General features: G+C 46.3%; 1 protein-coding gene across 3 annotated transcripts in view; it reads right to left on the bottom strand.

The window, feature by feature from the left end:
* Positions 1 to 16650, bottom strand: part of SLC38A9 (solute carrier family 38 member 9) — a 204475-nt gene that overhangs the window by 61378 nt on the left and 126447 nt on the right. For all 3 annotated transcript variants that reach the window (XM_033931198.1, XM_033931214.1, XM_033931206.1), the window contains one exon: positions 3188 to 3295. In XM_033931198.1, coding sequence (XP_033787089.1) covers positions 3188 to 3295 — 108 coding nt within the window. The remainder of the gene's footprint in view (positions 1 to 3187; positions 3296 to 16650) is intronic.

Below are 16650 nucleotides of genomic sequence, written 5' to 3'. Positions count from 1 at the left end.
CAGTCCAACCCACAGAACCAGGAACATATCCGTGGCACAATTCAGAACACCAAGCCCAGAACCGTCCAAACAGGGCAACGCACCCCTATGTGGGGCGACAGAAGCCAGGCGAGGCGGTCCTCATCTGCCCCGGGCAACCAAGAACTAACTTAAACAGGCAAAGTCCTCCAAGGAAACCGCATGGCTGGCGTCAGATAAGGTTAAACCACCGGATCAGCCGCCGGGCCTCCGCCATCCGCTATCTCAGGCAGAGAGTCCATAAAATGTTGTGTAGCCGCTCTATCCGTGAAGGTTCATGGCTTCCCATCTCGCCAAATGCGCAAAGACTCCGGATACACAAGCGCAAACCGCACTCCCCGGCGGTAAAGCGTGGAGCATAGCGGCACCATTTCTTTACGAAGGGAGGCCACGTGTAAGGAGTAGTCATTGAACAGTAACAGTTTTTTCCCTTCGTATTCTAGCCGACCAGATTTCTGAAAGGCTTGCAGGATGAGTTCCATTTCCTTCCAATTGATGTATCTAGCAATCGCTGCTCGCGAGCGGTTGTTATCCCCCACGCGTTGGCCCATGCAGTGCGCTCGCTCGCAGATAAAACCAGCTGCTGGGATCTCCAGGCCAAGCTGCGTGGGGAGCCAAACCTGAAAAAAGTGGTAAAGGTCTTGATCAGCCCTGAGCTCAGGCAGCCCCACAACTCTTAAATTATTTTGACGCTGACAATTCTCCTGGTCATCCAGCTGGCCCGTCAATGCTGCCACCTGAGCCTGCAGAACAACCACACTCACTCGATCCTGCAAAGCCACATCCTCCCCGTCAGACACCCTCTGCTCCACCGCTGCGATACGGCCAGCCTGCGCCTCAAAGCGCTCATTAATACAGTCCATTGCCGATTGTAACTTGTGGATTCTATCTTCCAAGGCCGCAGTAACCATTCTTGAAATTTCCTGGACCCATTCACCCCATTGCGCCAGGGCAGAAGCGGGAGTCGGCGCCGCCGCCATTTTGGGCACGGAAAAGGCAGACTTGTGCTTCGGCGTTTTCGCTAATCTTACCGGCATGCCGGGCTGATGCAAGCTATCTGGAGGCCCCACACTCGCACACCCTCTTTCGTAAAGCTCCGGATAAGAACACCGCAACTGTTTTCAGTCCAATTCTTTATAAGTGAGGTTGCAAACCACTGGACCCCTGAGGAAGGCGTGTTCGCCGAAACACAGACCGTGTAGGGTCCGGTTGGACTTTTATCACAGTATTTTTTATCATTGTACTTTTTTAATTGAATTTTTATGGTTTTATATGTCAGTTTTAATAAATTATCTCCAGAACATCTGTATCCACAGTTTTTGTTTTCATTAGCATGTGATATCCCTGATTTTTAACTTTTTGTTACATACTGCTCAGACATTAACTAAGCGGGATATCAAATTTTAAATAAACCTGAAACTTGATTTTTGTTATCTGAACAAATTTCTTTGAAACCTGTTTTACTAGTGCCTCCACTCTGCCTATATCTTTTCCAGAAGCACCGAAGAAAATAAAATTTCATTTTTTGCTTTTTCATGTTTAGTTATTGTGAATCCTTTTTGACACTTGTAACCTGGACACATATTTGCAAATCTCACTCTTTGGGGCAGCTCTGGTTTGAAAATTATTTTCTTTAGAATTATATATACCCCATCTGAACAATGGAAGTAGAAAGATACACAACACTGGAATTTTCATACTCCATTCTCATCCAAAATGAATGTTTTTGGCACAACCAAAACATATCTAAAATCCCCTATTGACCACAATCTCTATTTTATAGATCTGGTAATGGGTGGGGGCTTGGGTAACATGAACATATTGAATAAAACATTATTTCTCACCTGTATAGGTGGGTAACATCATTGCATATTGGCAGGATGGAGTAGCTCTCAGTTCAGAATGGGTATAAAATTCTGAGCATACACAGCTTTTTCTGCATGTAAGTCTCCTCACTACCTCAGTTATAGATGAGAAACCATGCTTTTTTCATCAACAAACAGGACTGAATCAAGCACACAAGTGGATGTCTCCCAAGCTCGTTGCTACTCATCTTGTTATATATTATCTGTTGTCTGGGAACAACCCAGTAGTCAAGATGATGCGATATTACGAAGCCCTGTTGGTCAGCACAGCTCGACTTAAAGCACCATGCCTAACTGTAGACTGGTCCAAGAGCTAGTGGGAAATGAAGGTATTAAAACAAGGAATAAGCTGCTGCTTTGCATAAGGTGTTCAGCAAAACAGATTTATAGAAAGCCATGGTAGGTACAGTGGCTCTGAATTGATGATGCTTCACTTTATTGGTTAGACTACTATTAGTTTGTTCACAACAGAATTGGATGAAGGATGCTAGCCAATTTGCCTGGCTACTAGAATACCCTCCACTGAGGCTGAAGGAGATGAACAGCTGTAAACACTTTTCTGAAAGATTCAATTCTTTTGAGGATGCAAAAGCAACTTTGCAGTTCAGAAAGTGGATGGACTTTTCATGAAGGGTTTTTTAAAAATAAATTCAGGTTTAGAGCAAATCCCAGGCAGCACTATTTCCTCATGGATATGAAAAGGTATCACTCTCTCTGGTAAGAAATTTGGATGAGAACACCACATTATCTTGTGGACTGTCCTCTCCACTGCCTCTTTAGAAAATGTCTCAAAGTATATAGTTGCGAATTCAGCCCGAGAACATCTGATGAATCCTCTCTTATTCACACAATCATGACTGAGACAGAGATGTAATCCTTCTGCTTTAAAATTAAATCACACCCCCTCTTCCACCAGAATATGAGACTTTTTTGTTGCTGGTCATTATCTGCTCTGACTTTCCAGTTTTGTATTATTTTCAGAGCATATGTTCTCCCTAACAGCTAATATCAGTCATATGAAATAAATCCTGACTCTCCAGTTTCATCTTGCTGTAATTGGATATATTGGGATTTTACAACAGAAAATTCCTGAAATAGAAGTCACAGAGAATCCATACATATGCAACCTCATCCTGTCAACATCCACGCATTTCCAAGTGTCCTCCAGCTGCGGCCCAGAGTGTACTGTGCTGCTGAGTAAAAATGTTTGCGGGACAATGTGCTATCGAAACAAATAACAAAGAACAATGACAAAAAACAATTCTATGAATTACTTAATATTGTTATTTTATTACTTATCTTACCTGGTACAAAATAGTCAGCAGGTTTAAACCACTGAAAGTCTAAGTGGAATCCTAGATGGGCTGTCTTTAGGGTAACCAAGGAAATGAGAAATATAACTGAAAGCGTACCTGCAAATAAATCACAAGCAGCAGCAAATGTTAACTATCAAGTCTGCAAATCATATAAGAGAAAGTAAAATGTGCCTTGAAAGGGAATTTAACATGCTTTTTGAAAAGACTTTACAATATTCTTGAGTCTCAAAAATACAATTAAAAATATATTATAGTAGGAGTTCCTTTCACTGATCCTATTAACATACTCTATACTTTCAGAGAGCAATTTTATTTAAAAAATTACTATACCGCTGTAACTGGGGATAAGCAGATAGAAAACAAATGAAATAAATAATAAAATACATACGGTATCTTAAAAGTCTAAGGGCTCATTTTACTAAGGTGCGCTAGCATTTTTAGCGCACGCACAAGATTAGCGAGCGCTATAGCTCATGCTAGCCGAAAAATTACCATAAGAACATAAGCATCGCCTCTGCCAAGTCAGACCATGGGTCCCTCATGCCCAGCAGTCTGCTCCCGCGGCGGCCCCCCCCAGGTCCATGACCTGTAAGTGATCTTTTACCTAAAACATTTTATTCCCTAATCATTTAATAACCTGTATAGTAACCCTCTAACTATACCCTTCAATCCCCTTTCCCTCAGGAAATCATCTAATCCCATTTTGAAACTCAAAATCGTACTCTGCCCTACCACCTCCTCTGGAAGCGCATTCCAGGTGTCCACCACCCTTTGAGTGAAGAAGAACTTCCTAGCATTTGTTCTGAATCTGTATCCTTTCAATTTTTTTGAATGTCCTCTTGTTTTTGTTGCCCCCGCTAGTCTGAAGAATCTGTCCCTCTCTACCTTCTCTATACCCTTCATGATCTTATAAGTTTCTATCATGTCCCCTCTAAGTCTCCACTTTTCCAGAGAGAAGAGCTCCACCTTCTCTAGCCTTTCAGCATATGAAAGGTTTTCCATGCCTTTTATCATCCTTGTTGCTCATCTCTGGACCCTCTCAAGTATTGCCATATCCTTCTTAAGGTACGTTGACCAGTATTGAACGCAGTACTCCAGATGCGGGCACACCATCGCCTGATACAGTGGCAGGATAACTTCCTTCGTTCTGGTAGTGATACCTTTTTGATAATGCCCAACATTCTGTTCGCCTTTTTTGAGGCCGCTGCGCATTGTGCCGCCAGCTTCATTGTTTTATCCACCAAAATCCCCAAGTCCTTTTCCAGTTTGCCTTCCCCCAGTACCATCCCCCCCATCATGTAGTTATACATTGGGTTTCCTTTCCCTATGTGCAAGACTTTACATTTCTCTACATTGAAGCTCATCTGCCATTTATTTGCCCACTCACTCAGTTTATTCAGGTCCCTTTGTAGTTCTTTACATTCCTCCACAGTTTTAACCCTACTGGAGAGTTTTGTGTCATCCGTGAATTTTATAACTTCGCACTTCGTCCCTGATTCCAGATCATTAATGAATATATTGAACAGCAGCTGTCCCAGCACCGACCCCTGTGGGACGCCACTCGTGACCCCTTTCCAGTCAGAGTAGTGTCCCTTTACTCCTACCCTTTGTTTCCTGTCTGCCAGCCAATTTCTGATCCATCTGTGCATGTCCCCTTCCATCCCGTGGTTCCACAGTTTCCTTAGTAGGCTTTTTGGAAGTCCAGATATACGATGTCTATGGGGTCACCTTTGTCCAATTGTTTGCTTAACCCCTCAAAGAAGTGCAGTAGGTTCGTTTGGCATGATCTTCCTTTACAGAAACCATGTTGGCTTGTTCTCATCAGATTATTTTTTTCCATATGCTCATTGATACTGTCCTTGATCAATGATTCGGCCATCTTCCCCGGAACTGAGGTTAAGCTATAGTTCCCCGGGTCGCCTCTCGATCCTCTTTTGAAGATAGGTGTAACATTTGCTATCCTCCAGTCATAAGAACATAAGAATTTCCATCTACGGATCAGACCCTAGGTCCATCAAGTCCGGTGATCCGCATACACGGAGGCCCCGCCAAGTCTACCCTGGCATAGTTCTCCAGGATTACCCCTGTTTTCAAGGATAGGTTGCAAATCTGCTGCAGTAACTCCGCTGTTTCGTCTCTGAGCTCTTTCAATATTCTCGGGTGGATTCCGTCTGGGCCCAGAGATTTGTCAGTTTTTAATCTATTTATCTGTTTTGAGTACGTCTTCGAGGCTTACCTCCATGCATGATAATTTTCCCTCCTGATCCCCCTTGTAGATTTTTTACGGTTCCGGCACGTTGGATGTGTCTTCTTTTGTGAACACCGACGAGAAGAACGTGTTTAGTCTGTCTGCCACCTGCTTAAAAGGAGGCGGTAGTGGCTAGTGTGCGCTAAAAATGCTAGTGCGCCTTTGTAAAAGGAGCCCTAAGTGGTGAACAAAAATACATCCATAATTATACAACATACAACACATACAAACTAAAACCAATTTAAAATTAATACTTAGAAATATATATAAAAATCATATAGACCACATTTAAAATACAGTGGTGCCTCACACAACGAACTTAATTGGTTCCAGGAGCAAGTTTGTTATGTGAAACGTTCGTTATGTGAAACGCGTTTTCCCATAGGAATACATGTAAAAAAAAATAATTCGTTCTGCAGCATAAAATATGCTAAGATGACATAAAAAAAGATAAATTTTTGGTTATTATTTTTATTTAGATACATCTAAAAACATAATTGTTTTTTAAAACAACACACATTTTTTAAATTTAAAGACAGACTAAGTAGAGTCTAATTTTACAGTGAGAGGGCAGAGTCTCAGCGGCAAAAACTGGGACTTAACTGTTCATTTTTTTTTTTTTTCTACCGTGTTTCCCCGATGATAAGGCAGGGCCATCAAATAAGACAGCCCCCCCCCCTTTTTAGAAAAAAATGTAAAATAAGGCACCCCCCCGCAAATAAGCCACCCACCGATACCTGCGCTTACCCGAATCGGGTGGTACGGTGGGTGACTCCGTGTGGTCCTTGGCACCCCCGACACGATCGGGGCAAGAGGGAGCTCAAGCCCTCTTGCCCCCCCGACTCCCCGACACGATCGGGGCAAGAGGGAGCCCAAGCCCTCTTGCCCCCCCGACTCCCCGACACGATCGGGGCAAGAGGGAGCCCAAGCCCTCTTGCCCCCCCCCGACTCCCCGACACGATCGGGGCAAGAGGGAGCCCAAGCCCTCTTGCCCCCCGACTCCCCGACACGATCGGGGCAAGAGGTAGCCCAAGCCCTCTTGCCCCCCCGACTCCCCGACACGATCGGGGCAAGAGGGAGCCCAAGCCCTCTTGCCCCGCCGATTCCCCAACTCCCCGACAATATCGGGCCAGGAGGGAGCCCAAGTCCTCCTGGCCACGGCGACCCCCTAACCCCACCCTGCACTACATTACGGGCAGGAGGGATCCCAGGCCCTCCTGCCCTCGACGCAAACCCCCCCTCCCCCCAACGACCGCCCCCCCCAAGAACCTCCGACCGCCCCCCCAGCCGACCCGCGACCCCCCTGGCCGACCCCCACGACACCCCCAACCCCCTTCCCCGTACCTTTCTGTAGTTGGCCGGACAGACGGGAGCCAAACCCGCCTGTCCGGCAGGCAGCCAACGACGGAATGAGGCCGGATTGGCCCATCCGTCCCAAAGCTCCGCCTACTGGTGGGGCCTAAGGCGCCTGGGCCAATCAGAATAGGCCCGGGAGCCTTAGGTCCCTCCTGGGGGCAGGGCCTAAGGCACATGGTCGGGTTGGGCCCATGTGCCTCAGGCCCCGCCCCCAGGAGGGACCTAAGGCTCCCGGGCCTATTCTGATTGGCCCAGGCGCCTTAGGCCCCACCAGTAGGCGGAGCTTTGGGACGGATGGGCCAATCCGGCCTCATTCCGTCGTTGGCTGCCTGCCGGACAGGCGGGTTTGGCTCCCGTCTGTCCGGCCAACTACAGAAAGGTACGGGGAAGGGGGTTGGGGGTGTCGTGGGGGTCGGCCAGGGGGGTCGCGGGTCGGCTGGGGGGCGGTCGGAGGTTCTTGGGGGGAGCGGTCGTTGGGGGGAGGGGGGGTTTGCGTCGAGGGCAGGAGGGCCTGGGATCCCTCCTGCCCGTAATGTAGTGCAGGGTGGGGTTAGGGGGTCGCCGTGGCCAGGAGGACTTGGGCTCCCTCCTGGCCCGATCGTGTCGGGGAGTCGGGGGGGCAAGAGGGCTTGGGCTCCCTCTTGCCCCGATCGTGTCGGGGAGTCGGGGGGGCAAGAGGGCTTGAGCTCCCTCTTGCCCCGATCGTATCGGGGAGTCGGGGGGGCAAGAGGGCTTGGGCTCCCTCTTGCCCCGATCGTGTCGGGGAGTCGGGGGGGCAAGAGGGCTTGAGCTCCCTCTTGCCCCGATCGTGTCAGGGAGTCGGGGGGGGCAAGAGGGCTTGGGCTCCCTCTTGCCCCGATCGTGTCGGGGAGTCGGGGGGGCAAGAGGGCTTGAGCTCCCTCTTGCCCCGATCGTGTCGGGGAGTCGGGGGGGGCAAGAGGGCTTGGGCTCCCTCTTGCCCCGATCGTGTCGGGGAGTCGGGGGGGCAAGAGGGCTTGGGCTCCCTCTTGCCCCGATCGTGTCGGGGAGTCGGGGGGGGGGCAAGAGGGAGCCAGGCGGAGAGAGGGCAGTTAAGCGCAGTGCCTGCGCGGAAGGATGCAGCTCGGGCGACTTCGTTGTGTGAAACGAAGTTCGTTGTACGAATCAAGACATAAAGTTCGTTGTGCGCAGCGTTCGCTGTGCGAGGCGTCCGTTATGCGAGGCACCACTGTATATGCACCAAAAATGAAAATATAAAAGAAACCATCATCTCCAAAAGCTAGCCTGAAAAAAAAAAATGTCTTAAGACATTTGTGGAATACAACAATGTTGGAATTTGCTTTAATTCTAGAGGCAGTACACACCATAATAAAGGTCCAATAACAGAACATTTTATGGTGGGAGTCATCAATGCAAACCAGATGGAAGGATGGAACATTTAACAATCCATGATTTGTTGATCTTAGTGCTCCTTTTACAAAGGTGCGCTAGCGTTTTTAGCGCACGCACAGGATTAGTGCACGCTATAGCACGCACTAGCTGAAAAAAATACCGTCTGCTTAAAAGGAGGCAGTAGCGGCTAGCGCGTATGGCATTTTTGTGCGCGCTAAAACCACTAGCGCACCTTTGTAAAAGGAGCCCTAAGTTAACGAATTGACATAAAGATTTTCAGTGATGATGCAATAACCAATGGAGCATCATTACTCACTCAATGCTCTATACAACAATGTCATAATTGAACTTAATACAATACTCAATTTGTAGCCGGTGCAGAGATTTCAGAACTGATGCAATCATCTGATTCAATCAATGGGTATGCAAAGGCATTCTGAGTTATAGGTAATGCATAAAGGAAATATTGCGGAAACCCTAAATACAAGGCATCACAATAATGAAAATATAACATAAGAATAGCCTTACTGGGTCAGACCAATGGTCCATCAAGCACAGTTGCCTGTTCCCATGGTGGCAAAAACCCAAAGAGTAGCAACATTTGATGCTACTGATCCAGGGCAAGCAGTGGCTTCCCCTATGTCCTTCTCAATAACAGACTATTAACTTTTCCTCCAGGAAATTGTCCAACTTTTCTTAAAACCAGCTAAGCATCCACTCTTACCACAATATATGTTTCTGGCAATGTACTCCAGAGCTTAAATATTTCCTCCCATTGGTTTTAAACGTATTTCCCTGAAACTTCATCAAGTGTCCCCCCTAGTCTTTGTCATTTTTAAAAAATTATTTATTTATGCCATTTTTCTTTTATAAACCAAACAAGCATAACCAAGATACTTGAGTTCAGATTCACAAAAAGTATTGGTAATTCGTATACAGTAGGGAAACCCCCAACTAAAAACCTTAATAATTTAGTCCACAAAATGTATAGAACCAAGATAAGGAAAAATTAAAGAGGTAAATGAAAATAAAAAAGAACTGATATTATTCAAAGGAGACGGCAAAAGGAGAAACAGTCAACAACCAGTTCACATTACTCAATTGGAGGGACAACAGATCCAACAACTCCTCCTCCACAATAAACTCCATCAATTGTTTAGGCTAAAAAAAAAGAAAATGTTTACTACCATAGGTCACACAGCATTTTGCAGGAGTCTTTGTAATTTTTGATGGAGAGAAAAATCAATCCACTTGTACCCGGACTACTCCACTCAGGATTTTGTAGACTTCAATCATATCTCCCCTCAGCCGTCTCTTTTCCAAGCTGAAGAGCCCTAACCTTTTTTGTTTTTCCTCATACAAGAGAAGTTCCATCCCCTTTATCATCTTGAACCTCTTCTAGTACTGCTATATCTTTCTTGAGATAAGGACACCAGAACTGAACGCAATACTCCAGATGAGGTTGCACCATGGAGCAACATAAAGGCATTATAACATTCTGAGTCTTGTTAACCAACCCTTTTTAAATAATTCCTAGTATCCTGTTTGCTTTCTTGTCCACCACCACCACACATGGGCAGAAGGTTTCGTCATATTGTCTACAATGATACCAAGATATTTTTCGTGGGTGCTAACCCCCAAGGTGGACCATAACATCCGGCAACTGTGATTTGAACCCACAACCCCAGGGTGCTGAGGCTGTAGCTTTAACCACTGCGCCACACTCAATGTCCATACTGGGCTCTGTGGATGATGTCACCCCACATGTGAGAATATGCTGCCTGCTTGTTTAAGGATAATAGATTTTATGCTGATTATCCTAGGAATAAGCATTGGGTTTCCCCAAACCATCTTAATAATGACCACATATGCATGAAAATGACTTTATAAAATTACCCCCTCAGAATTTTTATATCGAGGTGCCTAGTTTTGCAAGCCTTATTTTAGAAGCTCTATTTGTGTTTTGAATTAGAGAATGACACAGTGGCAGTTACTCGCAGCTAGCCGCCCAATCCCTGTAGCATCCACCCTTTCCTCTCACCACCTCACCGCCCTTCAGCGACCCAAGAATCTCCCTCCCTCTTACCTTTAAGGCATGTTAGTAAAGAAACTTAAGGGAGGGAAGGCGCGCGGCCCCCTCCCTCCCTACAGCCAAATCTATCTCCCTTCCTCCCCCTTACCTTCGTGACGCTTTAGAAAAGAAACTTACTGAAGCCAGTGAAGCCTGCCTGTGCCTGCAGTCACGTGTGTGTGGGCGGAAGCTTCTCCTCTGACGCAACTTCTGGTACTCTTTCCGAAACATCGGTCTTGGGTCTGATCCTATTTAATATCTTCGTAAGGGACCTGGCTCAGGGGCTTCGAGGTAAAATTACATTATTCGCCGATGACGCCAAACTATGCAACATAGTAGGCAAAAGCACAGTGCCCAACTGTATGACGCAGGACCTACTCTTACTGGAACATTGGTCCTCAACTTAGCAACTAAGTTTTAACTTGAATTGGTGAGCAAGAAAAGCATGTCCAAAACGCTGCATGCTGTGGTCACCGACACCCAGAGAGATTTGCTGGAGTGTGTAACCCAGTTGGAAGACCTGGAGAATCGCTCGCGGCGGAATAATGTTCAGCTATACAGATGATCAGTACCTGATACAGATGAATTTCAAGATGCTGAGCTGGTGGTGTGCAGTGTGTATGCTCATATACTTGGTGAAAAAGTGGAAGGGGGCCAAGATCACCTGGCAGCTCCTAAGATTGATAGGGCCCATCGAGCGCTTGGCCCATAACATGCAGAGATCCACCCCCCACCACACCCCCACGATATTGTGGTATGCTTGCATAATTTCCAGAAGCGGGAGAGGTTCCTGAAGGCTGCACGTGCATTGGGAACGATTCAATGGAAAAACTGTAAGATAGAGATTTTTCAGGATCTATCAGCTATCACCTTGCAGCGGAGGCAGGAGTTTTGCCCGGTATTGGCAATCCTGAAACAACACTATTAAATATTGATGGCTGTTTCCCTTTGAGTTCCTGATTACACTCAAAGGGACCCACAAGATCCGTTACTGTACTGGAGGTGTGGAAATTGCTGCATAAGAAAGGATTGGCAACACCTGAGTCTGAGGAGCAGAGAAAGGCAGCTGCATCAAAGCTAGAGAAATTTTGATGGCAGGAGGTCCCCTGGAGTTCGAGATCGCGGACCGACTGGCAGGGAAAAAAGCAGCGGACCTAAGACGCTGGAGCTTTCAGAGAGGACACTTGAAAGGACATATGCTTTGTTCCTGGCTACATTTCCAGTGATGTACCTGTCTGTAAGAGATGGGTGGTATATATTGCCTGTGAGTGTGAGTGGAGATATGTATGTGGGGAGGCTTCTGTTTATGTGTAGGGAGGGAGAGTGAAAGAGTTGAATGTGTGGTTAGGGGGAATGGGATTTGAGGTTGATATGATGTGTCAGTGCGGGTTGGGGGAAGTTACCCGAAGTCATGGTAGGAGGTAGTACTGGTGTGGGGAGGGGGGAGGGGAGAGTGCTGTATTTTGGGAAATGTGAGTATCCAAGGTAGGATGATGAGGGAACAGATAGTAGCACTATGCGTATATGTAGTTTCAATGTTCATGGTTTGAATTCACCTTGCAAGTGACAGTTGCTGTTGAAAGAGTTTAAAAGGTTGCCTGTTGATGTGGGAATAGTACAAGAGACGCATTTCTTGAAAATGGGGGAAAAGGTTTTTTCCAGCTAGGGAATATGGGGTAAAGTGTTGGGCCTCTAACAGGCGGGAACGGAAGAAAGTTGGGGTGGGCATAGTGTTCACTCACCATTTGAAAGTGCACACTATTAAGGAGTGGAAAGATGAGGGGGGGAGATGGATTATATGGGTGGGTACCATCAATGGTTTACAGATGACTCTGGTTAATATATATGGTCCCAATAGCAATTAAGGATTGTTTTTTGACGAACTGCTCCCTAGCACTTTTGGTGGCCCGGGTGGATGGTCTCACGGCTGACCAAGACAAACTTATTTCATTGGCTTTTATAGCTGCTCGGCTGGTGTTGGCCCAACACTGGAAACTATCAGTGTCAGCTAAATCAGGGCAACTTATAGTGGGTGGGGATTTTAATTTGGTTTTAGACCCTCGCATGGATTCCACAGGAGGGGGGGAGGGCTAGTTTTAAATATGATCGGAAACAATTGCGTACTTTTTTAGATGTTCTGAAAGTGGAAGATGGGTGGAGGGATCAATATTGGGGGGGATAGGGTACTCTTTCTATTCTAATGTGCACAACACTTATTCCTGTATAGATATGCCTATATGCCTGAACAAAAGATGGGGGAGGAGGGGGGTAAAATACGGGCTGCAGTTGTAGAGGCTATTACTTGGTCTGATCATGCGATCATGCTCCAGTTTGGTTAGAATTTTGCTGAGGGGCTCAGTGGTCAGGCACCCGTTTTTGGAAATTGAATGACAGTTTATTGGGAGACCCTTTGGTGATGCATAAATTGGAGGGTGCCATTCAGGATTTTTTGGAGCATAACAGTGTGCAGGAATTTTCCCCAATTACGATCTGGGAAAGTTTGAAAACGGTTCTGAGGGGGGAAATTATCTCTATTGCTATGTTTAAAAAGTGTATCAGAGAAGCAGAAGAGAGCTTTGAGGTCGAAGCTAGCGAACCAGGTCACGGCCCATCAGAGGGGGAAGGAAGGGGGAGTTACGAGATGTCGGATTCAGGAGCTTCGGATGCAACTGGGTAAATTAGAAGACAAAGTTATTAAATTTAATCTGGAACACCTGCTTCATAAATATTATACATCTGGAAATAGGGTGGGAAAATTATTAGCTCACAGGTTGAAACTCCGTCAAACTCAATCCAATATTATGTCCATTCAGAATAGTAGAGGGTCTTTGGTGTCTGAGGATAGCACAGATTCAACTTTATCAGGCGCTGTATATGCCTGACGAGCAAGCTTCCGAGGACGATATAATGTCTTATTTGAAGGACTTGCGCCTGCCGTCATTAGATTCTGAGGCAGTCTTCTCCTTGGACACGGATGTTACAGTGGAGGAAGTACAACGCATGATTAAATTGTTGAAGCCAGGCAAATCTCCCGGCATGGATGGGTTTATGGGGCTTTTCTATAAAAAAATTGAGTACTTGGGTGGCTCCTTTGCTAGTGCGGTTGTATAATTAGCTGCGGGATGGTCAGCAGTTGTCATATTTTATAAGATTGGCTGCGATTACCATTTTGCCGAAAACGGGCAAGGATGTCACACACTGTGGGAGCTATCGTTCCATCTCCTTGTTGGGCATTGACACTAAGTTAATGGCGCGGGTGTTGACAGATCGGCTGTATGCTTTCATGCCCACTTTGGTCCATCAAGACCAAGTGGGTTTTATAGGGGGGAGGCAGGCTGCAGATGGCATCCACAAGGTGCTGAACTTGGTGTGGTGAGTGCGTAAAGGTCCTGAAGGGTGGGTGGCGGTAGAAACCAAAAAAGCATTCAACTGGGTGGACTGGCATTTTATGACATGTGTTCTGCGTATGATGGGGTTGGGGCCTCGGTTTATATCCTGGATTTAGGATATGCTCCTTTGGCATATGTCAAAATTAATGGGGTGTATTCTTCAGTCTTTGAGCTATACAGACGGACGTGGCAAAGCTGCCCCTTGTCACCGCTTCTCTTTGCTTTAGTTATTGAGCCTTTAGCACAGTGTATCAGGAGCACGAGGAGTATACAGGGTATGTCTGTATGCGGTATGGAATACAAATTGTCACTTTTTGTGGATGATATTCTTGCTATAGTGGAAGGGTCAGTTGAGTCTCTGCAGTCTTTACAGGAATAGATAAGCATTTATAGCACTCTCTCAGGCTTCAAGGTGAATCTTTCTAAGACGGAGATTTTGAATCTCTCTCTGTCCCAGATACAGAGGTTTCTGGTTTACAGCGGCAATTACCTTTTTGTTGGGTGATGGGTCCTATTCGGTACTTAGGGATACAGCTGGGGGGGGGGTCTCAGCTTTTTGTTCAAACTATATATCATTGGTGATTTCCATCCAGAAAGATTTGGCTCAGTGGAATAAATTGTATATTTCTTGGTGGGGGCGCATGGAGGCCATTCATGTGATGGTGTTATCACGCCTGCTCTACCTTTTTTCAGGTCCTCCCTGCCTATATTCCACCTGCTTGTTTTAGGAAATGGCATAGCTGGCCTTTTCATTTTATTTGGGGAGATAAGCGACCAAGAGTAGCTAGAGTTACTATGTTCAGGGGCAAATTGGACGGGGGCTTGGGGATGCCTAATATAGAGTTGTATTACAGGGCGGCTCAACTCCGAGCTATTGTGGAGTGGCATATGGCTAATCCTAAATTGTGGGTGCAAGTGGAGCAGGGGGATTCTCCAGTGTGTAGTGTTAGGGATATTATACACTTGCGTTATTTACCCTGGGTGGGGTTGCGGTGTGGTGGGTGTCATACTGAACCCGTTTACCCAACTCATGCTTCAGGTGTGGAGAGAGTTGAGGTACCAACTTCTGGGACCTAATAGGGGGGGGGTCATGTTTCTTCCTATGATGCTTTCCCTTGATTTTCAACCAGGTGGAGGGGGGGTATCTTTCAGCATTGGGCTTGGCAGGACGTGTTGTTTTGGGCAATTTTTAGAGAGTGATAGGATTAAGGGGTTCCCTGATCTTTGGGAGCAGTTTGGCCTGTTTTTGGGAGCCCTTTTTCCTTATTTATAGGCTAAGGATTAGTTACAGCGCAATAAAAGGGATTGGTTTCTTGGTTTTTGGATCTCCCAGTTTGAGGAGCTATTGGGTCACCAAGTGAGGTGGGGGTGTATCTCTACTGTATATAACTGGTCAATAAAGCCCTTAGACCTAAAACTTCTCATATAGCAGCAGCATGGGAGGGGGGATCTACCGACGGTTTTTACTAAGCAGGAGTGGGTTGAGATCTCCTCTCATATATAACACATTGCCTGTGTTCCTGTGTTGGTGGAGAATGCTGTGAAACTGTTGGTTTGTTGGCACCTTTCTCCTGTGCTTTATCAGAAGATATTGTGTTCTCAGTCTGCTGCCTGTTGGTGAGGATGTGGAGAATGAGGCACCTTCTTTCACATGTGGTGGGAGTGACAGTTGGTGGGTCCCTATTGGGAGCAGGTATTTGGGTATGTTGGTAGGTTGGTTCAGGTATCTATATCTGGAAATGCGGGGGTAGCACTTTTGGTGGCCCGGGTGGATGGTCTCACGGCTGACCAGGACAAACTTATTTCATTGGCTTTTATAGCTGCTCGGCTGGTGTTGGCCCAACACTGGAAACTACCAGTGGCGCCCTTATTAGAGCACATGAGGGATTGGCTGAGCAGGGTCTGCCATCATTATAGGCTTACTGCCCTAATGGCCCATAAGTGGCAGCAATTTGAGAATATTTGGGGTAGGTACTTGGAGTTGGAAGTGAGTCTCTCTACATCTGGGGGGAGTTAAGTGGGTGGTCACTTTGGGGTGGCGGGCATAGGCTGTTTTCACATTTCTCTATTCCTGTATTGTTTTCTTTATTCTTGGGGACATGCTTTGGACTATGTGCTATTATATTGCTCTTTTGGGGAGGAGGGGGAGAGGGTTTATTTGAAAACTTTCATGCAATTGTATTTTCTCATGTGATTTACTGGGTTGGTTTTGTATGAGATTTTCTGGTCGTTGATCTTTCTTCCTGGTGTATCCTTCTGTTGTGGTTAAATAAACAATTACAAAAAAAAAGGGAAACCATCACCTGGGGGTATTCTCCATCCAGTCTCTCTCCCCAAGCAAATCTTGATCAACCTCAGAATGCAAGGATTCTTCATCCATGAAGTTCTCCTCCTAGTCCAACCTGGATCAATTGGGAGCTCTAGAGTTCCTGTGGGAGCCTTCTTGCCCCACAGCCACCTTTGAGGCCGCTGTGACAGCAATTTTGATGGTCCGGGGAGTTACACTGGGGATTAAAAATTCACGATTTTAGGAGTTTAGAGATGAGGGAAACTAACCCCAGAACAACAACAACAAAAAAAAATCATTTCTGTTTCCTAGGCCATGCTGTGTGCTGAGAGCTGTAAGTGTGTAAGTTGCAAACAGCTTACAGGGAGAACCTCTGCCTCAACAAGCCTGGAATATGAATGAATCGGCTAGAGAGCTCAACCCCCACCGGATTATGTTCACTCAAATGGGGGAAGGAAAGCAGTCAGCCCTGATCCTGGAGAAACTGCCATGGAGCCTTTTCAGCCTGTGCTCAAGCCCACTGTGGACAAACCTGGGAGTGAGCCCCCAAACTGTTAGTGCAGGCTGTCCAATTGGGTGTACTACAAAGCACTCTGCCCCTTGGAAGCAGACCCATGACATAAGAGTATGTGCTCTCCGCAGCCAGAGCTGGCCCAAAAAAGGAATCCTCTGCAGCACCAAAAAGCCTCGCAAATGATTAGCAAAAAAAAGACCAAATTTAAATGAAAA

This window comes from Geotrypetes seraphini, chromosome 1 (assembly GCF_902459505.1).
Source record: "Geotrypetes seraphini chromosome 1, aGeoSer1.1, whole genome shotgun sequence".
Lineage (NCBI taxonomy): Eukaryota > Metazoa > Chordata > Amphibia > Gymnophiona > Dermophiidae > Geotrypetes > Geotrypetes seraphini.
Note: the sequence above shows the minus strand (reverse complement) of the source record. Positions and strands in the feature narration are given on the sequence as shown.